The sequence below is a fragment of the Scleropages formosus genome, chromosome 23 (genome assembly GCF_900964775.1).
Source record: "Scleropages formosus chromosome 23, fSclFor1.1, whole genome shotgun sequence".
Classification (NCBI taxonomy): Eukaryota; Metazoa; Chordata; class Actinopteri; order Osteoglossiformes; family Osteoglossidae; genus Scleropages; species Scleropages formosus.
This window is the reverse complement of record NC_041828.1, coordinates 8,150,705-8,177,122: the sequence shown is the minus strand read 5'-3', so window position 1 is coordinate 8,177,122 and position 26,418 is coordinate 8,150,705. Positions and strand designations below refer to the sequence as shown.

General features: G+C 42.2%; 1 protein-coding gene across 6 annotated transcripts in view; it reads left to right on the top strand.

The window, feature by feature from the left end:
• The first annotated feature begins 3,513 nt into the window (after positions 1 to 3,513).
• Positions 3,514 to 26,418, top strand: part of osbpl3a (oxysterol binding protein-like 3a) — a 28,619-nt gene continuing 5,714 nt past the window's right edge. Inside the window, exons 1-15 of one of the 6 annotated variants that reach the window (XM_018750418.2) lie at positions 3,514 to 3,577; positions 13,788 to 13,983; positions 16,677 to 16,788; positions 17,342 to 17,395; positions 17,551 to 17,664; positions 18,519 to 18,683; positions 19,078 to 19,189; positions 19,287 to 19,399; positions 19,650 to 19,745; positions 19,934 to 20,093; positions 20,848 to 20,990; positions 22,657 to 22,788; positions 23,121 to 23,259; positions 23,630 to 23,865; positions 25,874 to 26,011. In XM_018750418.2, the coding sequence (XP_018605934.2) occupies positions 13,970 to 13,983; positions 16,677 to 16,788; positions 17,342 to 17,395; positions 17,551 to 17,664; positions 18,519 to 18,683; positions 19,078 to 19,189; positions 19,287 to 19,399; positions 19,650 to 19,745; positions 19,934 to 20,093; positions 20,848 to 20,990; positions 22,657 to 22,788; positions 23,121 to 23,259; positions 23,630 to 23,865; positions 25,874 to 26,011 (1,728 nt within the window). In that variant the 5' untranslated portion in view covers positions 3,514 to 3,577; positions 13,788 to 13,969. Of the gene's footprint in view, positions 3,578 to 13,787; positions 13,984 to 16,671; positions 16,789 to 17,341; positions 17,396 to 17,550; positions 17,665 to 18,518; positions 18,684 to 19,077; positions 19,190 to 19,286; positions 19,400 to 19,649; positions 19,746 to 19,933; positions 20,094 to 20,847; positions 20,991 to 22,656; positions 22,789 to 23,120; positions 23,260 to 23,629; positions 23,866 to 25,873; positions 26,012 to 26,418 lie in introns of all 6 variants that reach the window. The other 5 variants (XM_018750419.2, XM_018750417.2, XM_018750415.2 and 2 more) reach the window with 5 other exon arrangements.

Sequence of the window (26,418 nt, the reverse complement as noted above, 5' to 3'; positions counted from 1 at the left end):
GTATCTTTAACCCTTTATCTTGTACATGCCTTGAATGGAGGGATTTTTGGCGTGAGTGTTCCTGTGGCATCGGTACATGTCTCCGGTGGGTTAGCCTCCCCATTAGCCATTACGTGGAGTGAAAAGGGGGGTGAAGGAGAACCTGGGAGCAGCAAAGCTCAAGGACGCCTCTCTGCCAAAGGATGGGTCTCCCATAACATCACCCAAAGCTGAATGTTAGAGGAGGGGCCCGGACTCCACACCAGAGTGCCCTCATTTACGTTCATATTCATTGTTGAGTGCTGACAAAATCTGCGCAGCTTTTAAATAGTTCTGCTGCTTAAATAGGTTTGACAAGCAGTTTTATCTTCGTTAAGGTAATAGAACTTGAAAATGAGTACATTTTGTGACATTACATACATTCATTTAGCTGAAGCTTTTCTCCGAAGCAACTTACATTGTTAAGCTATTTACAGTTATTTACCCATTTATACAGCTGGGGAATTTTACTGGAGCAATTTAGGGTAAGTACCTTGCTCAAGGGTACTACAGCTGAAGGTGAGATTCGAACCTGCAACCTTTAGGTCCAAAGGTAGCAACTGCCTCAATATATACATCCTTTTTTACCACTAGGTGGCAGCATCTACTTATTACAAAGGACAGCAACTTTTTTTGCAAAATTGTTATATTGCTCATCAAATTTTGAAAACATGAAACTAATTGAGCAATTTTTTATTGGACTCATGTACAGCAAGTGCTCCAAGTGATGTCAGTTTCAACAAATTTATTTTTTGCACAACTTCGAACATTTCTCTCCCTAGATGTTACATCAGTAGCGATGAGTCGACTGGAAAAGTGATGAGCGACGTGGATCAGTTCAGACAAAAGACAGGATTAGGAAATTTGTAATGTGGTTGAAATAAACTGCGGCCAAAGTGCATTTTTGTTTGCAACATACTCCCAGCGACCTGAATGACTGCAAGTTGTACAGTCATAACTCATCATCATTTTGATATTGTGCGTTGAGTTCTGTGTTCAGGTCTACAAGTTGAGGCCAAAGGCGAAGAAAATTCAAACTGTTAAATCTACGTGGCTCTCATGTGAGGCAACAAGCCTGCTTCAACACAGCCTGCGGCTTTGTGCGCACCTGGGTGCGAGAGAACTCAAAAACATGTGCATTCCTGTTTGCGGAGACATGGCAACAGAACGAGAATCCCTTTATTGCAGTCCTGCACTGCTCATGGAAACCGGCACACAAACTGTGAAAGCCGGGGCAAAGCAATACAAAGAGTTTATTAATATTACTCTTTCATTTTGCTTATCATAAAAGTGTCAAATTCGTACACTAAGCTTCTTACCATGATTTCCCATTCATACAGCTGGGTCATTTTGCTGCGTGAGCTCAGGGTAAGTACCTTGATCAACGGTACTAGAATAGGAGGAGAGATTTGAACCTGGATCTACTGGCTGCAAGGCGATGGCTCAAATCACTGCATGACACTACCTGCTGCTCCAGTTCAATGTGTCAAAATACTCAGCTATGTTTGTCAATGCTGTACGGTGACATGTTGTGAGATACCAAGAATGCTGGGGTGTATTAATTCTGTTAAAAAGCTATGAAGTCCCACGAAAAAGTTCAGTTTTTGGTCGCCTTCAACGTGGAAAGGAGACATAATTTTTTCCCCCAACTTTGCTCCACTGTGGAGACTGATGAGGACGTGAGGTGTGGGCCTCCCTGCCCAGCCACATACCGTACATTCCTATGGGCAGGAGGGGCGTGCCGCTGCCCTAAGGGTGCTGGCCTTTTTGGCAAGTCGTGGGAGCCAATCGGTTGCTAAGCAACATCATAGCTGTATACCCTTGAGGCCTGATGGCAAACTGCGCTGGCACAGCCCTGTAAATATGTAAATACACCCCTATCAGCACATGTGGTGGAATGTGTGACAGATCTGAAATTGTTTCATGTGTAATTCTGCTTGAGGAGCTTAGAGCACCTTAGGTCACCTTGGGATAAGGTCTCACTCGCTATGTCCTCAGCTTGTCTTCAAAGCTCGGGGCACTTTTGGGACGGAGGAAGTCCAGCGTGTCCTTCAGAACCAAGCCGCTTTCTCTTTCGCAGCTCTCATGCCAACGCTCCCAGCAGCCATCATCTGGCCCTCAGCGAATGCTATTCTTAACTGAAGGAAATGCCAGGAACAAGATCCTCTGAGCCCAAAAAAGGACTGTGTGTTCCTTTGCTCGCTGCAGGAAATGTATTCATCGTGGAATTGCTGTAAGGAGACACTTAAACTGTGATACAACTGGGATGAGCAGCATGTCATACTGTACTGTATCAAACATACTTCACGTTAGACTTTGATCAACCTCAAAGTCTGGTTTTGAACAATGAGGAACTCTGCGGATTATTGAAAACGTGCCAATGGAATGCGTGACATTTACCACATATATAAAAGAGCGTTGCAAACTTTCGAGGAGCGTCCGGCTCTTTTCGCAGCTCTCACGTTCGCGCGTTGCCGTGAATTATTACGTTACATCAGCTTACGGAACAAATTCCGAAAGGTGCGCTCGATCGCCGCGCGACGCCGTGCGCGTGCTCCTCCTCCTCCTGTCGGCGACGGTCACCTGTTCCCCTCGCGGAGCACCGCGCGCCAAAGGCGCCTCAAGCCCCGCCCCTCGTGCCGCCTTGGCCGGCGCGCGGCACCGAAAAAAAGGCGGTTCGACCTGAGCTACGGAGAAAAAAAGTGAACCGTGAGGGACGAACCGAGGAATTTGCCGATCATAAGTAGCTGAGGGGAGCGCTTGTTCTCCGTCGCAACGGACTTAGTTGGGGTCCGGTTTTCATTACCTGCTGCTGAGGTACTTTGCTTGCGTGGTCGTGGCTCTGTCTGTCTGTCTCTTTCTCTCACGGCTCACCTGAGCCTCAGGGTGTTTGTCGACGCTGCGAAGATAGATCATCATGTCATGGTTGCTGGGTGTTACTCGTTATACTGTACAGTACGTGCATTTTTGGACTCCCGCTCCACAAGAAGGTACAAATTTGGAAACAGTACGTGAGTAACAGCATCGACAAGCGCGCTGTTTTTCCTGGAAACTTCAACACACAGGACAGGATGTTAAAAACAACACGCAAAAAAAAAGGCATCGATTGCATCGCTTCCTTTGCTCGACATGATGATGGTTAGATTAGTCCTTCTCTAGTCAGTATGTGCGCTGTACGAACACGACTGTACAAACACGGTAAAACTAGTTGTAAGTAGTCATATATATAATATATATGCTGCTACTAGGCCACCATTCGATACGCTCGCTTTTTATTTAATTAAAACAGCTTGTCGTTCAGTCTTTGACCTGTGCGTCAGGGTGGTCGTCGTGTCGTCGGTACAGTAAGTAACGTCGTCGGTGTGGAAAAACAGACTGTCATCATTATTATGATTATATTATGTATTATGTTGGAAGTTTCCTGTAGTTCCACACCGTCTGTTGTACGTTTTTGGCATCAATAGGGCGGAACTGAGTTGGCCACTGAGTGAAGGTGTCGAGTACAGAAACCAGAAGAGCAACTGGAGTGAAGACGCGGCTGGAAAACCACCCACCGCCGGTAAAACAACTGTAGTAAGGGATTAAAAACTTGTACGAAGGGTTTTTTTTCTTGAACGATGGTATACCGTTTAAAGAAAGAATGACACCCAATTGAACTGAAGCCGGGTCACGAGGAGCTGGGTGTTACTGGAAAGCTTGTCATACTAGTAGTATTATAGAATACGTGTGTCTGTGTATATATTATTTTATATATAGTGTGTATATATAATATATAGCTTATTTTCCAGCTTGGAGTTCATTAAGGCTAAATTTTATCGCCTTCAGTTCAGATTTTAGATCCGAACTGAAACAGACTCACAGAGCGCCCTTACGACCCGCGCGCTCCACTGTCTCCATGCCAACCGCGTGTCGGTTGAGCTCCATCCTTAACTGCATAATTGGAGTGTTTTCTGCTGTCTTGGAAAGTGGCTTCATTTGGTCATTTCATGCACACGTTGTGGAAGTGGTGCCCGAGACTAGGAAAATGCATTGGTTTCGTATGAAATGACCCTAAGTTCAGCAAGGGGAGGGTGGGGGACATGCCCCCCCCCCTCCGTGTGTAATCAAGCTTAATTTGTACCCCCAGTATTTGTGTACAACTCTATTGTGCACCACAGTCAGTGGTTTTTAGTCTCTCCATTACCTGACAGGTTGTTATGCCACTGATTTGGACCTCTGGTATCACTTCTGCCCTGGGCAGCTTTGCGTGCTCTCTTCTCTCTTTTACAGTTAATGTCAAGGAGTGTTGAGATCATTTGCGTGAAGGTCAGCGTTAACATAATCTTCCTAATGTGCCAGAAGGATTATTCTCTTTAAAAGATTAGATATGCTTGTTTCTTATGCTGATTCTTCTGGCAATAAGATGCTGTGATGGTGAGCAAGTGATCAATGGGCATTTAAAAAAACTTTCTATTTTGGATTTGAATTTCTGTAACAATGTCAGATTAAATGTCTTTCCAGCAGTGTGAAATGTTATATTGTCTGGTGAATTTCTAAATAAAGAAGAATAACAGCGAAGGCAAAGAAGTTGCAATGTTTCGGTGGATAGTCTTAGGATACACTACTGAATTGGGTAGGATCATTGATTGGAAGCAGCAGTATATCTTTCACCTCGGGCAGCTGGAGGCCTTAAACTCACCTCCACTGTCTTTGCGCTTCAGGATGCTTTATAAAGAAGTCGCAACAGGCGACTGAGGCAGCTGTGAGTCAGCGTGTAGTTCGTGCAGCTGTGGCAGTCATCCGGCCTCTGGAAGGACTGCTGGGAAGCCCCCTTCTGTGTTACGGAAAGTGTGATGAGCAGGAGAGCATTCCCCCCCCCCCCGTAGAGACATGCTGCATGGTGGGAAGCACTTCTGTAATGACACATTACAATCACCTGGGCTACCACTGGCCCCTCCACACTTCCTACGCCAGTTCACAGCCACAGCTACGCTCTGTTAACTTGTGTGACTTCCAGTTAAACAAAACTGAATTTTCCTTGAGATGAAAGGGTGCTCTGTTCACCGCACTGCTTCTCCCCCAAAAGCTCGTCCGTTTAACTTCCAGTTTATTAACATGAGTGCCATACACTTTTATAAACAAAGCTGACTTTGTCACCATGTTGTAGTTCGATACTGTTTATTAATGGTGAGACTTTTTCTGCTAGAATGTTTAGAAAAGATTTGTGGTTTCTGTCTCGTTTGTGGCATAGTCCTCTGTATTTCCTGGTTATGCTGCTCATCCACACACCTTCAGATGTCTTGTTTTTCAAGTCATTTAACAAGCTCACTGCTCTGCGGGAATCTCATGCCTTACTTCAGTGCTGAATGCTGTACAGTAAACCCTTTGCTGTCCAACAAGAACAACATTAATATCAGCAGATGGCTACAGACAGTGTTGTAGTTAAGGAGCTGAATTTATAGCAAGACAGGACTGTGGCAAGAGGAAAGATTTTCAACCTGCAAGGATTTAGTAATTTTTCCTCTTCTATTACTTTGTTAGATGCTTAGTCCTGTCGCTTCTCAGGCTAATACAGCCTAGTATCCCCTTTCTGCGACTGCTTGCTGCAGGTTTAAGGGAGATGAACCATTACCATACTGGGGCCACCGAAAGACCACTTGTATAAAATACGCCCCAGACACAGCCATGTGCTTCCCTTTGTGAAGCAGTGCTAATGGATGGGTAGGTATGGAAAAGAGGCAGTGTCATGCACTGTCACCTATGGATACAGGGTTGGCATGGTAACCATTGAGGTGTCTGTGTTTACACAAATGTAGTTGCTGATGATCCTCTGATATGTGACTAGATACAATCTATTAGGCAGATGATTTTATTTCCAAATAGTGTTCTTATTGTTAATGTTTAAACTTTTCCCTTCACCTCATTTAGCCTCTAAAGCTGCCCACTCAGTCCCCTTGTGTACAATACTTGTAGTGCTGTATGTAAACTTGCCTATTTTCTGTTTTTTTTAATATGCAAGACAGATTTCTCCACTGTCAGTCTCAACTACCTAATGTTAGGTCTGTAAGAGGAAATGATTATTTTATCTCTTGGGTTACCTGGATAAGGCAGGTTTTGTTTTTGTTTGCGTTTCTGAGAGCTGTAATGTTTGTGGTTTAGTAACAGATGTTTCCCTTGAGAGCAGTGCTATTATAAGTAGAAAAGCAAACTTTTGCTGCTGGAACCAACGCAAGTTCACATGATGAGCGTTGCTTAGACATATGCTAGTTTAGAATTTCTTAATCTCATGTGGTTGTCTGACTTCAGCTTGCTTTTCTTTGTTTGTCTTTCTTTTTTCTCTCTCACCCTGCAGTGTGCCTGGTTGCTGCCATTGCTCTATCTGGTACTGTGTGACAGTCCTAACCCGTCTTTTTCCATGGTGTCAGGCAGCTGTGATCTTCTCCCATGTCTTTGCCATGCAACTGATTTCAATTCACAACTCACAAATGTGCATCATGCTCACATGTCGCATCAAATTCCTTCTTTCAGCAGTCAGATTGCATCATAATTTTACATCCATGTTACACAACATGTTCTCACAGATTAACGAGTTGTTGCAGATGCATATAATGCATACCAAAATGGTAATTCAAGTCTTACATTCTCCAAAGTACTAACTTTACCACTCTACATTACTCTATATCTGACAAGTGGTGTAAGGGATTAAATTCAATTAAAGTAAAGCTAAATATGATTGAAATATTCTGGCCCATGCTTCTGGTCTGCACTGATCAAAGAAATATTAGATTTGCTAAAATGATTTGCTTTTGCCTGTGATTTAAAGGTAACTCCTTAAAAGTCCTGGAATTCATGCTGTGTAGAAACTTGCTGTCATCAGTAGAATTGTTGATTTGTGAATAGCCATGGTGTCAGAGAGATGGCTTCACAGCACCTGACCTCAGTGCAAAGGGACTTGTCATTTGCATCAAGTAGCATTATAAGAAACGTTCAGCCAGTAAATACCCCTCCTTATAGTTTTGATGTTTTTCTTGGTAAGTTTTCAAAGCCCTTTCTAGTTTGTGCTTTTGAAATGCCAATACTGGGTAACTCTGGCAGAATGCATAGTTTCTAGTAGAGTGGAAAGTTTCATTCCGGTGGTTCAGGGCAGTCTTTTTTTTTTTTTTTTTTTTTTTTGGTGAACCTGTTGCTGCACACCACACAGGAATGTTCCACAATGCATTCGGTGTACGTGTTCTTCAAGATTGGAGCAGGCACCCTTTTGGAGATATGTAGGTGATTTGAAAGACACACCAAGGGCTAGATATGAGATGTTGTGAGTGAAGGGTTCTGTTTTTATCCATTTACAGAAGAAGCTGCCAAATATTAAAGCCTAAGGTACATGCTGGAGACATTAATGTAAACCCTCTCTTCCCTCTGCTTTCAGAAAGACAGTGCAGCAGTTTTAAATTTTTCTAAGCACTCTGTGCGTCCAAATCGTCAAGCATGAGTGTGAATACCTTACAGGCTCTCAGCTGTTGCTGTTGCTCAGCGTAATATCCGAAACATTTAAAAGTCAGATAAATAGTTTGATTAGACCGCTAAGCTTATGTCACTCAGGAATTCCATGTGTTTTTTATTTTGCTCTGTATCGAAATTTGTTTGTTGTAGGTGTAATCAAGTAAATTTTCCAACTTTTCTATGTGGTTATTAAACCTTTTACACAGTCACTCAGACCTTTTGCTTGCCTATTTATTTTTCCACCCCATCAGATTTGACTGAATTTTTTTTTTTTTGATGAAGCCCTTACAGGTGTGCAGAATGTCAGTTTTGACGTTACACAGAGCTAAGAAATGTTTTGGGCTTTCATTTCTCGGCAATAGGCCTAGTACACAGTCAGTGCTGTCAAAAAGGTGTGCAGCTGGGTAGATGAAGCATCATTTTAAAACTGCAGCTGATTCTATGCTACTGTCATCAACTGCTTGTCTGTCACTTGATGGGTTGTCCAGCTTTTTCTTGTATTGTAGAAAAAAAGTATTCTTTCTTCTGTAAGAGCTGAATTTTTGTGTTTTGGGCTGGATCATTTTACACTTCTGTGTGCCATTATGAGATCTGGCAAAGGCTCTTGCTTCCTAGCAACTTATATTTCCTATCTACATGGACTTTAGACAATCACACAGGTCAGCTCAGCTACGGTATGTAGAAACAAAGTAGTGGCTGGTGTGATGACCTTCTTGTCCTGAATTTACATTTGAGGAATGCCACTTTTTGCATTCTACTCTTCTTAAATTAATTTACCAGCATTCTGCACCATAAGTTGCATAATGCCTTTGTGTTCTTTTTGTACTTATTTGATTGAAAAAGTTGTTTTGATCATTGAATATTTTACTGGAGAGGAAACATTGCTCTTTGAATGGTTTGGGAACTTGTATCACACATCATACAAATCTGTAGGCCTGCCTGTGATTATCAGTGGTTGGCAGAATAAAGCTCATAGGAGTGGCAGCTGTTCACATACCTCAAGTTGTTAATTGGGCTGTACTTGAATTTCTGCAAAGGTGTGGCCTTGGTACCTATCAGCTTTTGCACATGACATGCAGGTTCATTGTCTACAGTAGACCTTGCCCACACCTTGAAAAGATCACGCACCACATCCTTTGTGGAGCAAAAACACGTACCAAGTCTTCCTGTGCTGTTTTGTCCAGCGTTTATGTAAGGATTTGGCAGACTGTTGTGGGAGCTCACAGCAATGCTACTGAGAAAGTAGTCCTATAGGATCAACTTCCGCTCAGAGCAAGGGGCTTACCAGGGGCCAAAACAATTGCGTGAACCTTCAGGAGGTCAAGCAAAAGGAAACCCTGAATGTACTGTGGCATCTGTGTGTGGTGAACTCCACTATGTTTTACACACAAGTCAGAAAGAGGCCAGAAGAACACAGTGGTAAAAACCAAATAACTGTAATATTCACCACAGTATTTGGACATACACCACAGTAATGCTGACCTCCACACAGAAGTTGTTTCACAGCAGTAGTTCATACTTTCTTAAAAGGTCAATACGGTAGTTTTCACAATGACTTTAACTGGAGTCCGTTCAGGGTCACAGTAGTTTATGTTGCTCAGATTTGATATTTAATTATAATGTGACCTCCACAATGTGGCTGCATTGAAACAGTCTCAAAACTGAAAGTTGTTCACAAGGCAGACACAGTGATCTGCTTAAAACTCAAAAGGCTATCAAGGGAATTGCAGTACATGTTTTCCCATAGTATTGGAATCTTAGAAGAACGTTTATATTGTTTCGATAAAGCCTAATATAAACCCAGTTCCTGACAGAGGTCGACTTGCCAAATAATACTCATATGCTTCCTCTCTTTGTCTCAGCCCCTGGCTTCCTGTGGAAAATGTTTAACGTTTAAGACTCTGGTTAGGGGCTACAAAACTGTCAAAAAAAAAAATTGGCACCCTAGTACCTACAAGACCGATCAATCCCTAGCAATGCACTGATGTAATACTCATTGTATTTTTTCTCTGAGATGTACATTGCTTGGAGAAAAGCATCTGCTAAATGAATAAATGTAAATATAGCAACAGTGCGACCCTCTTCCAGCTCTTGATGCTTGCTTGAGCTACTCAAAAAGAATCCAAAATTTAAAAAAAAAAAAAAAAAACAACCAGATGGTCCTCCATCTTGGCTACAAAATGGTGGCATGACCTCAATTTGTTCATCAGAATTGCTGGATGCTTCCAGAATTTAAGAAGGATCTCAAGACACTTCTCTTTAGGACCCAGTTCTAGCCCAGCTTTATAAAATAGGCATAATCTGCTGTTGTACAATTATTCATCTAGCTGATGCTTGCACTCTAGTCATTTGGACTCCAAGGGTGCAAAGGCTCTAGAGCTTTAACAGCTTTCCAGATCTCTAGCAGTGTTTCTTTATGATAATGTTGTGAATTTAGTTGTCTTTTCGAGACTTGCATATTAAACCTGTTCCGTGTCATATTCCTCTGGTGTTAAAACGAAGGAGCGGGGATGTACTTTATATTTTCGCTTGGTTTGTCCTGATGACCCATGCAGTAAAAATAAAGATGCAAACTAAGCCAGACACGTCACTCATTGTCCTTCTTGACTGCAGGCAGGAACGCAGCTTTGTTTAACTTCATGTAGTAGAAACAGCCTTTGCGTGTGCTCTCAAGAGTTCAATCACATGAAAATGCACAGTGGGGAAAAATCATTATTCATGCTGCACTTTTAGCTGTCACTTTTAGTAGTGACTTTAAACAAAGTATAAGGCGCAGTTACAGCCTCAGCCATTAGCATTGTTAGCAGAAAACCGCAGGGGAGACAAGTCTTGAGTCAAGTCCTGGGAGTGGTGCTTATTTCTGCGTGTTACCACAGCTGCTTGTGCTCTTGCGCTCTCACAACAGAGCGCGGACCTCGCCGTTTCGCACATGATGATTTGGATTCTGTCACCATTTACAAGCTTGCAGCCTTAGAACTCTGTAGCTTTTTAAAGGGTCTGACACTGGTTTGGTTACAGGAAGTCCTTACCCATGAACCTTATGAAAATCAGCCCATTTCAGTAAAAAAAAAAAAAAAAAAACTTTCAAAGCTTCCATAAGGGGAAGGCTAGTTTGTGACAGGTATTGAGTATCTTAAATAGACTTTGCAATGAGGATGCTATATACTAGCTGTGGTGGAGCTGAAATAAAACTGTGTGATATGGTCCAGGCCAGATTCTTGCTTTGTGCTCTCAGCTCTTTCAGAAATGAAGGCAGGAAGACCCATCAGCCCTCCCAGGAAGGGAATGTGGTTTGATCAAGAGCTGTTCTTTGCTCTGCACGCAGCCATTTGCAAATTTGGCTGATTATAGTTTTGGCGGGGGGGAGAGGGTCATCTTCATGTTAGTGGCCATCTTATTCTGTATGTAATGAATTGGACTTCTTTATTCAAAGGTGGTTGTGTGTGATACTGTTGCAGCAGAAATAAAAGGCTGGAATAACAGAACTCCATAAAATAATAGATCATTTAGAATACTCATGACTTTTTTTGACAATGCCCCCAGGTTTTTGCTTAAAGGAGCTTAGAGTTATAAAATGGGAGATTTTTTTATAACACAGAGAAACAGGATTTCCTTCATGGCCCACTAAAGTCCCTGTATTCAGTTCAAGTAAATTTTTGCTCTTCCTCTTCCATTTAGCATGATCACTACAAATATCCTATGTGAAAAGGAGTTGCTCTTCAGACATGTCCAAAGATGGAATTATTAGTCCTATCGAAGTTACACATTCCCCATCCAGTGTGACGGGGAAACAGTCTGAGCACTTCTCCCCTAGAAAGGTCATTGTGCCACACATGGGACCTCCCACAACAAAGGAAGAAGCAAACACTGTAAAAATAAGCTTGTCTTCTCTGTAGAACACAAATCAGTTGCCACAGTGTGGTCAGTGGGTAGGGGGTCTGCTGGGGTTGAACTGGCAGCTCGGAGTCCTCTTGTTTTATGGGGGTTTTCGAAGAAGGGGTCTTTCGTTCGTCAGCAGAATGCAGCAGAATATCAGATTAAAAAATATAATATGCACACACACACACTTTCTGAACCGCTTCTCTCATATGGGGTCGCGGGGAGCCGGAGCCTAACCCGGCAGCACAGGGCGTAAGGCTGGCGGGGGAGGAGACGCACCCAGGACGGGACGCCAGTCCGTCACAAGGCATCCCAAGCGGGACTCGAACCCCAGACCCACTGGAGAGCAGGACCCGGTCCAACCCACTGCGCCACCACACCCCCTGGATATAATATACATGAACCATAAATAATACTAAAATAATACTTTAACCTTTGTATACTGCAGTTTTGCAGTTATCTTCATTATGGTTAAATAATATGGCAACACTTTTAATATTTTAGGTAGCTAGCTGTTAGTCTTAATTGAAGTTCTACCCATCTGTTGTTACAACCTCATAAGTTCCTGCTTTGTCAGTAAGAATCTAAATTATAGATTGGTTTCTTAAATAGTTGCATTATACTGCATTGTTTTGCCTTGTCTGAACAGTCCAGCAATTTGTTCTTTGCCTTTCATTAATAACCAAGGGCTGGTTGCTGCACATTTACATGCATTTACATTTAGGCAAGATGAAAGGGTTGAAGTAGCAGCGAAACTGAAAACGAAACAGAAGCGATGTGTCCAGAGCACATACAATCATTCCAAATTTGTACAGTGCCTTAGATGCTAGATATATACTAGTAACCATGAATGATGGTCAGTAACGTTTTGGAATAAAAATGTCATTCCAAACATTTTTGTGTAAAGTCTTGTTGTATTAATAGTTGCCTCTGGCTCAGAATCATACATTTGTTCTATGCAAAAAAATATTCTAGGAATCCCACAAATGGCTTTATTTCACTCTGCTTTCTGTTGCAGGGGATATGCAAGGCCTTATGGACATGAGGACTGGTTCACAGCAAGAGCTGCATCCTGAGAATGCTCTGTTAACAAGCACTGAGAAGTGGAGTCAATAGCAGATAGGGAAATGTGATGAAAATCAAGCTCGCTGTGGAATTAATTATGGAAATAGCCGAGCTAGTATGCAAGGCATAGTTTGACAGTGTCTTATCTGTTACATGCAATACTGCCAGTCCTCTGCTTATGGAATTAATTGAGACTGAGTTTTGTTATTTCTAATAAAAAGTTTGTCAAGTGCAGCACAAAATAGGGCCAGGGGCTTGTCATCAGTTCTTTAATAGAACAGAATAATAATTCTACGTGCAGCTACTCATGCTGCATGCATGATAGCTCCGGATTTTGAACAGGAGCAGGGCAGCGAACTGTGGCTCTCTTTTTCCACTCAACAGCTCCTGGAGCCCAGGGTGCCAAACGGCCTCATGCATAAGCATTTCGCCTTCTCCAGCCCCTGGCTGCGTATTTACATCCCCTTGGTAGTAAGAAAGCACAGTAAGGTGCCTAAATTGTAAAAATCCCTCATTTAACCAGATTTAATGTTTTGTGTTGCTGTGTATGAGACACAGTGAGCATGGAGAAAATAAACAACACGGTACATAATGTTATCAAGAGGTTTGAGGTCCACGGCCCTGTACCTAACCTGAGCTGTAATGATAGTTACAACATGATGACAAAATGAACTAGTGGGGAACCTATGAGTAAATCTTTTCTTGGCTATGCGCAAGACAACACCCAGTGCCTTGAGTTGCTCTTATTTATCGATCAGTCAGTTAGTATAGGTTTCCTCATTTGAATGGTCAGAGGAGGCAGCGTGTTGAAATATCTTGTTAAATAATTTAACTTTTTGAGGCTAATGCACAGCGTCCACTTTAAGCATATTTCCAGCACATCTCGCATCAATAGAGTCCAACATCAAACACCTTGATCCCTTACCAGTCGTACAGAGCAGCAAGTAGCTCGATCACGTAGGATCCTCCTCATCCCCCCCATTTTCATCAGTGTGGTAGTGAGCCAGTTAGGCTCAGGACTGATTGTGTTCAATATATATGAACACTTGTCGCTGTAATTAATAACTTTTTCATTTGGGTCACAACAACCCAGTTGATGCCGGAGTTTTGTTCTTCTGAGCACATTCAAATGTTGGATGATTTTCACAGATACTATCAGTTAATATGATAAAGCTCTTGCAGCTGGGACACACATACCTTTAGTATATGTATGGTTGGTAGTGAAATGTTTATGTAGCTTAGCTGTGTTCTCTGAGGTGGAAGAAGTGTGAAGCTAAAAACAGCAGTCTTGGTTCTCTGCTGATAATGAGGCTGATTCTCTGTCTCCCATCTTCTCCTCACTCCTGCAGGGTAAAGGTTTGCTTTGGCAATGCCTTACCAGGTTCAGTGATCGGATCTGTGGCGCCAAAGTTCCTTTTCTTGCGGTTTCTATGGTGACACCAATAGCAACGGGACACTAGCGACAGGAGTGGTGTCATGGCACAGAAGAAGCCATCACCATCCCACAGTGACAGCAGCAGCTCATCCAGGCATGGCAGCCGTCAGGTAGTGTACCTCACAGTTCTGTTTTCACCTTTTCATCTATTCACCTGTCTGATATGCGCTTCTCAGTTACTCAGACTTCTCCTATCTTTCTGAGACTTTCGCCTGTTTCGGACCCTTCCCCAGGAATCAAGTCCCCCTTCCTCTTGTTTCAGACCCTTAATGATAATGGATTTCTGTATCATCTGCGTGAGACCTTTCTGCTTTCACCTGTCCAACACCTCTCCCAAATTATCAGTTGCCTACTAAGTCTCTAGAATGTTCTTTCCATCTGCCCCCACCGGCCAGATGAGCACTATTCTACACAAGGAACTGAATGTGCCTGTCATTTATTCATACTGCCCTTTGTGTGGGCAGAGTGAGTAGTGACTCCTTACTACTAACTGGTCTAATTTCATAATACAATTTCCATTTTCAGATGGAAGTCTGTGATTCATTGTATTTAAATTGCTGACTTTTCAGAAATAGTTTGTCGCATAATTTTTTTTAAATGATTTCCTCTACCAAAACTGTAAACAGAATTCTCTGAATTTCTGGTCAAATCAAATTTTAAGATGGTGGCTAAAATGATTAAAAAGGATATTCAAGAGGCCTCAGCAGAGTAGACGCTTCTTTTTCTTGTGCTTCAGCCGATAATGCGTTCCATTAGCACACGGTAAAAAAAAAAAAAAGCTAAAAAATTACGTTTTCAGTGGATTCGCAGAGGGAGACACGGTTTGTACTCCACTATGTCAGGAAAGCTCAAAATAAAAGCTTTCCACCAACACTTTTAAATTTAATAAGCAGTAACATACAGCTGCATAACAATAAAAGTTGCTGCCTATGGACCTAAAGGTCACAGGTTCAAATTCCACCTCCAGCTGTAGTGTCCCTGAGCAAAATACTTACCCTAAATTACTCCAGAAAAATCACCCAGCTGTATAAATGGGTAAATAATTGTATTTTGCTTTGGAGAGAAGTGTCAGCTAAACGTAAATTTAATGCTGAAATGCTCTAAGTATGTCATTGTTTTGGCATACACCATGGGCGGCATGGTGTCACAGCGAGTAGCGCTGCTCTCTCACAGCCCCTGGGTGGTGTGAGAGGACATGGGTTCGAACCCTGCTCAGTCTCTGTGGAGTTTGCATGTTCTCCCTGTGTCTGCATGGGTTTCCTCCAGCTGCTCTGGTTTCCTCCCACAGTCCAAAGACATGCTGTTCAGGTTCCCCCATAGTGTGTGAGTGACAGAGAGAGTGTGTTCCACTAATGAGTGTAAGTCACCTTGGTGGATAAGGTCTGTGGGCTGATAATAATACATAGAGTTCATTGGAAGCTGCTTTGGAGAAAACTGTCTGCTAAATGAGTAAATGTAATGTTTTCAAATTTCATAATTTATGTATTTATATTGTTAGCCTGTTGGGCATTTTAGTGTCACATTTATTCTATTCAGAGGTGCTATAAAACCAATGACTCCAAGACTGAAGGGGTATTCTCCTCTGTTTGAGCTCTTACTTGTGTAAATGCAGAAATTGGCCAATAATTGTGCCTTGGCTCCCATAGGTTACAATAATCTCTCTATGTTTTCATTCAAAAGCATAAATCAAGCATATATAAAAAAATGGTGTGTTGGAATATACGATCTGTCATTTATCTTGTTTTTTGTCACCATAAGAACGGATAGTGGTCACATGTAACAGTATTTTCCCTACACTTCCCCAGGCCCAGCAGTGGCAGTTTGTGTTGCCCTCAAAAGAAGAGCTCTGTGGCTGGTCACTGATACGAACAAAGAGAGAGTAGAGAATGAGGATGGGAGAGCTCAGAGTAGAAGAGTCAGGCTGTCAGGGACAGAAAGTGAGAGTGGTGTCTGTGTGTCTGTATTACAATGGTTAGTGACTGCTTACCTACTTGCCTCCCTCTCCCCCTTGTTGTCTCTCTTGTGGGAGGATGTATGTTGAGCACTGTATGCTTTAGTTCCTCCACATTGTAGATGCTTAATACAACCATGGCATAGCTCTTGTCACAGCAGAACCAGCATCAAAGCTGATTACACATCTCCCACCACTCGCTGGATTGATGCACTACCATCATGCACTGTAACTCATGCCTCTGTAAAGGTTGCTGAGGGCCATACCTGAGAACAGCGCTGCACTAGAGGGAAAGGAAGAAGATGTATATATTGAACTTTAGTTTGAAAAGTTAAAGAATCGATATAACTTGTGCGCCACTGATCAGTTGATTACTCCAGTTATGATCCATCGGAGAGCCAGTGTCCAGATTTTGAGAGCTGCACTGACTTTCATCTCTCTTGTAGAATCTTCTATATTAACTGTTACACAACTGTTTGGTTCAATGCACTTCTTCAGTGCACATTAAATGGAGTCAACAGTATTGGTGTAAATCTTTGCATATCCCTGATGCATTTATAGCTTCATGTTTATTTGGGCGTCTTTAGTTTTACAGCTTCACACAGTTGACAGATTAGATAACACTAACTGTGGCTGTGTTTGTCCACAGTATAAGGCAGGATAAATTTAATTTGTTTCATTTTGAATGATATCAGGGATTTGCATTCACTGTTCCCCTTCAGGGTTTCTGCAGCAACGCAAAGGTCCAGAAAATTCTATACATTTTGAAGACAAAGATGATCACTCAGCATACATTTCAAACCCTTCAGGGTCTACTTAACATGACTGCGTGTGTGTTTGCCCACAGGACAGCTGGGAGATTGTGGAGGGGGTTCGTGGGGAGCTGACAAATGAGAAGGAACCTGAGAAACACAAAGGCTTCCTGTTGAAGAAACGGAAGTGGCCAATGAAGGGATGGCACAAGGTGGGCTGCCCCTTTCAAACACGGGCATCACAAAGCTGTACCTCCCAGTACCCAGCTCACCCCTGATGTATGATGATATACAGAGTTAGGTCATCTGTCTAGTGCTGCAGTCCTATTGTCAAATTGACAACCTCTGTCAGGGAGCTGCTGTCAGTACTGAAATTGCCTCATTTACCTCCTTCCATGGAGTCTAGTGATTGAGTTGGTTCCTATAAACTGTCCATACGTTCAAGCTGTCAATTTCTGTCTGTGTGCTCTGTATAGGAGGCAGTATTTCAAAGGATCCCACATGCTTGATACACAGAATACATTAGCTGTAAAGCCCCTCATTAGGAAATTGATATGTTGAAAATAATATCTTAACCAGTAGTATGGTCTTCCTTTCAGTGTGATGTGTGCAAAGTTGAAACAGCAACACTAGTAGCACCACAAATAAGTGTATACATGAGGGAAGAGAGGATGACTGATATTAGGCTGAAATCAGTGAAATGCCAACGTGATGAATTTTGAACAGAGAATGAGCATCAACAAGTTCTTGTCCATTTCCATGCAGAGGTACTTCTTTCTGGAGAAGGGCATCCTGAAATATGCAAAGAGTGCCACTGATGTAAGTACTCAAGAACGTGGAATATATATAGCTGGATATACAAATGGCTAAATCATTACAGGTTGCTTATTTGACATTGCACATTGACTTGAATAAAGGTGTTTGATAAATGCATAATAATATGTGTATGTTGTTTATGGGTGATTTTCAACAAGATTTTGAAAGGGAAGCTGCATGGCTGCATTGACGTGGGGCTGTCTGTCATGAGCATTAATGAGAAGTCCATGTGTATTGACCTGGATACAGAGGAAAACATCTATCACCTGAAGGTAAGACCACATTTGCGCACAAGCTAAACTTTGAAAAGGAAGTGTCATGCTGTAAATATAATCCAAACCAGTAAAACTGCTTGGAAGTCCAGAGAATTTCAGTCATCTGACTTTTCATTGTTTGCATAATTCTTTAATTTCACATCCTGACCCTTCACTCAGCAAGATATTTTAGACTCTTATCACCTGACCTAGAATGTCCAAATACTTTATTTCCTTTTGTGTATTGAAATCAGCCAAATATGTTTGAATTTGAGCTCCTAATGAGTCCATACAGGTTTTATAATGAAACTACAAGGAATTTGTAAGCTGAACAATAAAGCCTTCATTTCGAAAAAGATCATGCACTGATTTGATTGACTATAGATCTTCAAAACTGATTCACACCGTACAGAGGAACTGAAAGATGAGAATGAACATGGTATCTTAGGCTGAATCTCACAGTTCATTATCTTTTAATATCTCAAGAAATAAAGATTCCTTTTGCTCAATTTATATAGCACATTTATAGATATTCAGCAAATTTGGAATTGCCATGTTACACAGACTGAGTGCAGTTATTGTAATGTCATCAGATACATTACTGCAGAAATGGTGAAGTCTTTTGTAACTTAAATCACTAGTGATGTCTGGCTGAACAAATCTGTGTATCTGTGCGTATGATGCCATGTCACATTCCCATAAACTTGAAATGAAACCTAAGTTTCTGTGACCTTTTTCACTTGCCTGCAATTGTCAAGTCAAATTTCCATATTCCACAGCTGATTTTAAATGCAAAAATATCCATTAAAATATTTTTAAGGAAAATATTGTTGAGAGTATTATGGTTCTCAACCTCCTGTATTTTCACATAGGTCAAGTCCCAGGAGCTGTTTGAGGAGTGGGTGTCAAAATTGAGACATCATCGGATCTACCGTCAGAATGAGATTGCCATGTACCCCCATGAGAGGGCCTTCATTTTCTCCCAGTGTGCCCCCAGTGCGTCTCCCAGTTTGCCCCAGGGTGCTCCATGCAGAAAGGTTTGAGGGCTCCTCAGTTTTGCTGACATAACAAAGTTCTAAATTTTCTCCTGCTGCAATCAGATGCAGAAATACATTTTTAGCAGCTTCTTGAGGCACTGCTAAATTGTTCAAATCAGAGGTGTTTATTTTTATTGTTTAGTTCCTTACTTGGTGGTTGTCTCAGCAGGGTATTTCACCTGAACAAGATCTAACTGTGGACTTGAACTGGCAATCTTCAGGTTATAAGTTCTAGTCCTGAGAGTGCTATTTGCACCTTAGCGTCTAGACATGATTATTTAGGCAGCATCAAGTGTCTCCGAGTTCCTTGAAAAGAAGTAGCAGTTCTATCATCTGCTAGTGTTTCCCATCTTGGGCTGTTGGCCAGACCTGACTCATGTTTTCTTCAATCCAGTGTGGTACCCGGATGAGGCAGTCATCAGGTCACCCTGCTGCAGGCTTCCTGATGACTTTCAGCCCCCAGGCCAAGCTGCAGCTCTCTGAGGACATGGAGAAATGTACCGGAGGTAAAGGATGTTCTCAGTCTCAGCCACTTGGACTTTGCTAGATTTGCGAATTTCTGTCCTGTAGGTGACCTGATTCTCCTCTTCTGTCACTCTGCAGAGCTTTTATCTTGTGAGTCCTATCTGCTGGATCTCCAGCACCTCTTGAGGAGCATGGAGGTGCTGCATCGCACATGTTCTGCCCCAGCCATCTCCCCAATCCCAGTGCACCAGGTGTTGCATTGCAACGTCAACTGCCATTTTTCTACACTCACTTGTACAGTAACATATGTGATGATAAACCTGTTGAATGTTCCACACAACATTAGTAATTCACCACGTGATATGCTTTGACTTGTGTAACATGGAGTAGAACAGAAAAACTTGTGGGAAGCATTTTCATAAATACAAATACACATTTACTTGCAGGGGGTACAGTATGAATCATGCATTATAGTCTTGCTGTTTTCTGGGAATCTTGTAGGCGTCAACCTTCAACAGCAGCCCGAAAAAGGAGAAGAGATCTCACCGGAAGTGGCGCAGCAAGAATTATAGTAAAGATGCCAAAATGACCCTCCAGGTACAGCTAATCACTCAGACTCCCAGAGCTGTTTTTCCAAGTGTTCTTTTTATACCTTTTATATAGCTTTTCCTTTTATTTCTGTGTCTGTATTTTGTGTGTGTGTGTGGTTTTTTTTCCTTTTTTGGACTTTTTTCCATGTCTATGCTTCCAAACACACTCACACACCTGTATCCCACCTCTCTTAGGTTCCAAGCCATGTGCCATCTGGGTCCGTCCGCCTCCATGCCTCCAACCCAAACCTCTCCACGGTGGAACTCAACAGCCTTGAGTCCCCAGTTGAAAGTCCCAACTCCCCCACAGATGTGTCAAGACTGCAGGAAGATTTCTGCACAGTCGCAGAAAAGTGTAAGTTTGGGTCTCAGAGTGTGTTTTAATATGGACAAAGAATAGGCCATTATGGATAAGTGAGGTTACATTTTGGGACAAATCCACATCTGGATTTCTGTCTGAAACCCCAAGGCTGTAAAAGTATTTTCTAGGTGTCTGAACTTAAATTAAATGAAGAAATGCAGGCATATACAAACTTAAATGAATGGATGCTTTTCATCTGAATGTGCACCTGGTGAAAGTGTGCCCCCACAAATATCGTCATCGTCACTGTCACGATGGAAATGGTCTCCCGGTCAATATTTCATCTGAATAAAGGAAATAATAGTAAGATTTACCTTCTGACATCAGCTTGCAGAAGGGAAAGAAAAACACTTGGACAGCTATGAAGTGTTTTCAGTAATTTTTGCCTTCTTAGTTTTCATCTTTTCATGATGAAAAAATACAACACGGCACCTCAAGAGCTTATAAGCAGGTAGCACGGTGGTGAAAGACATGGACGTGTAACATGAAGGTTGTTGCTTTAAGACTCGTTCCCTTCTACTGCTGTGTTAGCCTTGACTATAGGTCTTATTCTGAAGTGCTTCAGAAGACCCAGCTATTTAAAATGGTCAAATATTGTAAGTCACTCTGGATAAAAGTGTACAGAAATAACTTCCTGTAGTCGCTTGTTGCCATTTGTGCTCACTTGAGGTTGCCAGTTGTAACGAATTTCAGAGGAAGTGCCAGACTGCCCAGTGTTTAATTAGTGTTACATTTTTTTGCCCTGCAGTGCACACCACCATGAAGTCAGCTTTCAGTTCGCTGTCTTCGCAGCGCGATCGGCTGAAACAGGTGCTGGAGCTCGAGACGCACTCTTCCCCCGCTTCCCAAGTCCTGGGCCTTAATAGTTCCCTCATCTCGGTACGATCTCAGGTGCTCACTTGCGGTTTTCTTTTACTGAGGGTTTATTGCACAGTGACGCAGACAGTTTGGTGTGTCTGGAGGCTGTAAAAAGAGAGATTCTTTTGGTTTCAAAAGTACTAGATTACAGTTCACTGATAACCCAGGGTCAAGACAGCTGGCACTTTACTGTGTTCTTCAACTGATTTTTCCTTCAGAACTGTCCACCAGTCAGACGTGTATCAGATCGAAATTGTAAGACAACTGAGTAGATGTGCTTTCTTTCTAGAGTCACTTCAGAATTATGCGTAGGATATAGGAACACCTAAATGTTTTATGTAATTAATTTCTGGGGTGACGTATGCTTTAACACAAAAGCTGTCTTGTGTCCCAGTAAACCTCAGAGTGTACCCTACTGTGTGAAGTACAACCCAACATTCTTATCCAGGCTTTTTTTAATTTCTCATTTTCTGATACCATTTCGTAATAGTCCAACAGCAACTGTGGTTTATTCAACACTGGCCTGTTTAAGGTGTTAAATATTAATTAAAAACGGGCCAGATTTTTCTATTTCATGTTTGTCCAGTCTTGGTTTCTAGTTAACGTTTTTGGCAGAGTTTATCAGTGTCAGTTTGTCTGTCGGAAATCCCTGGGCACGTAAGTATACACACATCTAGTAAATTATTAGATGCCAAATTTATTAGATGTATTAGATTTACTTTATTAGTGAATTATTAGATGCCAAGTTTATTTAAAAAAACACTTCTTGCAAAACAAAAACTGTAATCACAGCAGTTAGCTTGCTTGCTTCCAAAGTTCTGCATATTTATGAAACACACACACACACACACACACACACACACATTTTCAGAGCCGCTTGTCCCATACGGGGTCACGGGGGAACCGGAGCCTACCATAAAAAATAGTTTCTTGTTTTCATCTTTACGTGCAGAACAGTTAATTGTTCCTTCCCATAATCTGTCACTTTATCCACTTGCTCCCAGGTGAGAAAGAAGCTGTAAATTTTATTACAGTCTCTTGTTCTGCTTTCTTTTCATAAATGTCTCAGGGAGGCTTTAAGTAAAACTGCGGTAATCAGTTAACCGTGTGTTTAAAGCTGATAAATCAGTTATTTACATTGGAGTCTTTTCTGTCCACATGAGTATAGAACATTTCTTTTTGATGGCCTGTGATTCACTTCAGACCAAGGATGGCTGTAAATACATATCTCCTCGGTGCTGAAGAACTCACAAACACACACACACAGGTTGAAACTGCGGCAAACCGGGGCCTAATCTGGCAACACAGGGCATAAGGCTAGAGGGGGAGGGGACACACCCAGGACGGGATGCCAGTCCATCACAGGGCACCCTAAGCGGCACTCGAATCCCAGACCTGCCAGAGAGCAGGACCCGGCCAAACCCGCTGCGCCACCTCACCCTCTGCTGCAGAACTCTCTTCCATAAATTAACATTTAGAGTCAGAAAAAAGCAGTGAAAAACACTTTGTTAGAAACACGGAACTATCTGTAAATTTTCTTTTCAGCCTGTGTGCATTTTGATTGCTTCAGTCTCTGATTGTGCAGTAGTTAAACACTATTTTCTAAAACTGTGTTATTGTCTGTGTATACCGTTACTGCTGTCAGTAAACATGCCTTTGTTTCTCTCATAACACAGAATGAAACTGCTCTCTTCAACAGGACTCCTACGATGGGCCCCACCCCCTTGTCCACCAAACATCCAACGGAAGCAGGACTTCTATTCCCGACTCCCTGTCTGAGTTTGTTGATGCACAGGAGGTTTTGCTGTCTTCCAGCTCTTCTGAAAATGAGGTAAGGGCATCCATCACAGTGCACTTTCTGCACTCTTTTAACACTAGGTCAAACTATTCTAGTAATTTTCCTCATATCGGTATTGATTTTTTTTTTTCTCCTCAGTTCAGAACCTCAATCTTCCAGCAGGATAATCTTCTAATCAACACCCTCACTTCCAGCGCTTATTAAACCACTTAGCCAAATCCAGAGAGAAGAGACTAAGGCTTATTGTGGTCTGCTCTGGCAGGGAAATGTAAATGACACTGTGGGGGCACTCACGAGCTGAGCTATGGTTTTGGCACCATTCCTGGGGGCCTTAACTGAAGGTGGGATATCCCTGTATTCCACAGGTTTCAGATGACGACTCTTATGCCAGTGATGTGAGTGATTACTTGTCAACGCCTGCAGAGATTCATGAGGTGGAGAAGACAACACTCACTTTAGGTACACATTCACTTTTCTCCTCCACTCTTCATGCAGAATCCCAAGGTTAGTTGCCATCCTATACTGCATCAGATATTTTCATGTAGCAAGAGAATATTTTGGAATTTTAAGCTTTGTTTGCTGTTATACAGTATGTATTAGTGTTTGTAACTGAAGTTGCTGGGTTTAGGTAATGAGCCTGTATTCACATTTATTAATTTACTGACCGTTTTCCCCAAAGCAAGTTAGAATTATTTACATATTTATATAGCTGGATAATTTTTAATGGAGCAATTTAAGGTGAGTAACTTTAAGGGTACTACAGTTAGAGGTGGGATTCAAACCTACAACCTTTGGGTCCAAAGGCAGAGACTCTGAATGCTACCCTACGAGCTGTTTTGATTTTTCCAAATTACACTCACACTCTTCTGCAAAGGCTGTGTGGAGAATGGGCCCCTCCCGAGGCGTTCCTGCCTGCCCTCACCAAGCTCCTCCAGTTCCATCAGCCTGTGGAACATATTGAAGAATAACATTGGAAAGGACCTGTCCAAGGTGGCCATGCCGGTGGTGTTGAATGAGCCACTCAATACCTTGCAACGGCTCTGCGAGGAGCTGGAGTACAGCGAGCTGCTGGATAAAGCCGCTTCCACAGTCGACCCTTTTGAGCGAATGGTGAGCAATCCTGCACAGTGAGCACCCTCTGGGGTATAAAGGGCAGTCCTGCATACGCAAGATCCCAGCACTCACATTACCTGGCACTATGAGACACGAATGGCACTACACACTGAACTGATTCAGGTTGATGGTGTAAGGTAACCTACGTACAGTGCATATCCACGAGCAACTTTTTCAGTGTACATCGCCATAGCAGGGAAGCCCTTTGTGGTTTTATGGACTTTTTCTTTGGTGTCTCAGGCAGTAGCAGATCACATGACATTCAAGGGCCAAAATGGGTGGGCCTCACACAGAGCAGGGATGTAAATTAGCTTTCCAGTCAGCAAAAGTGTACTCCTCACTTCCAGATGCTGCAGATCCTTCGATCTTTAACACCTCTCCATCAGCAAGCCAACCTCCTTTTGCCACCACAGAGTTTGCCTTATTTCCCATTAGTCCATTTAGTTTCAAGTTTACATCCTGTCATACTGGATCATTTAATGAAACATGTACAGTACTTTGTAACATCATTTTACAGTTCCTGCAGTTATATTTGAAACTTGTCATGAGAAACTTTGTAAACCTTTGGAATTATCTGGATTTCTGTATGAATGGCTCCTAAAGTATATGATCTTCATCAGAGTCATAATAATAAATGCAGTCTTATTTAACAAGCAACACATATTTTGTCCAAGGCAGAGCAAAAGTAATAATATAGTGCTGAATTTCTTCCATTTGTAAACTACCTGTCTGAGAGGCTCATGGAGGCCCAAGTGTTTAGAAATCTTTTTGCAACCCTTTTGAGGTCCTCTGAAACCTTTTGACTGCATCAAACTGTCCTTGAAAAGAATTCTGTTGTGAAAAGCAGACCTCTCTATGTGGCAGGGCCTATCAAACCATACCTGAAGTGACTGGAACACCTGACTCAGTAACTTTGTAAACCTTCCAATTACTTTTTTTTTAAACTCCCCCCACTGATGACCTTGATCGCTCAAACCATGTGTTCGAAAAAGATAAGGAAATGTAAAATGTTGTTTGAGTTGCTTGTTGTGTCTTTTTATTATTATAACTTAGATGATGATCAGATCATATTTTAGAAGGCATTCATGCAGAAATTCAAATAATTCAAGTTCACTTTCTTTTTTCTCAAAGGTATAACAATGATGGTCATGGAATCACTGTGTATGGAAACTAGGTACATATTTAATCTGAACAAATTAAAGTTATACATTCTTCACTTGGTAATTGAAATGTAGTCCTTTACTGCAAAGGGTTTTGAAACACCCTGATATATCTGTTTTTCAGTTCCTGCACTTAGTAAAGGATCCTGATCACCCTAACGGGGTGGTTGAGCACGAGGGTTTTTCCATTCGTCCACAATAGCTGCAGTCAAGTGTACCAATCACACAGCAGTAATGTCATGCCGGAGAGCTGCTGCCTGAGCCAAAAAAATGTTCTCTATCTGTTGTCTCTCCATGTTTGTTCAGTGTAGTCTGTTTTTTAAGTCATCATTCATTGGCTCATTTGTTAACTTTGGAGAAACCCTTATCTGGGTGTTATTGGTCCACACCTCTGAGTACAATAAAGGCACACGGCACACTGCATTCTTACATCCATGCAACTATATGTCAGTAAAGATGGGGTGAACCATACAACTCCGTTAGAAACGATGCTGAGGTAACACAGTCTGAAATGGAGAATGCCCAGTACTACTTCCCTGTGGGGGTTCATTCAGACAGGGTGCATTTTGTGAAATTTGAACTGAGATGGAAGTACATGTACTCGCTTCCAGCAGAACAACAACTTGTACGGTACAATCTAAAAAGAGAACAGAAAGAAGAGAGTCACCAGGCTCTGAGCTTGGACACATCCCTCTCATTGCCTGCCAGTGGCCAGTGTTGCTGTGTGTTTAAGCATGAGAAGAAGGTCAATTAGTTGCACTGCTCTGAAGTGCAAGAATACCAGTAACACAGCTGCACTGCCATCATCAACTTCATTGCTAAAATACCACGGTCTGTCTCTATAGGTGTACGTTGCCACATTTGCAATTTCTGGCTATGCATCCAGCTGCTACAGAGCAGGGGCTAAGCCTTTCAACCCCGTCCTGGGAGAGACTTACGAGTGCATCAGGCCTGAAAAGGGCTTCCGCTTCATTGCAGAACAGGTATGTGCTTGCGCGATCCGAATTCCTGTTCTGCCGAATTTCACGCTGCAATGGGTGGATTTTACAGCATTATAGCACAAGCAGAGCCTCTGGCTTTTGGTTGCACATGCTGGGTTGCATTTATTTGGTTGATGGCCCGGTTTTGCTTCTTTTTTTTTTTTTTTTGTGTGTGTGCTTGTCATACTTGAATAAATTTTTGGGAGTGTTGCTGAGTGTTGTGCTGAATGAACTGCTTTGACAAATGAAGTTGAGAGAGAAAGGTAACAAAAACTGGCTACGTGAAGGCAGAACTGGGGCTGGTACTCTGCCCATAGATGTAAAAAATATATTTTTACGTTATGCAAGGTTTGAACTTTTTGTGAATAGCTGTGTTCAGAAAAAGCTCTGTTTCTAGTTGGCATCTAGAT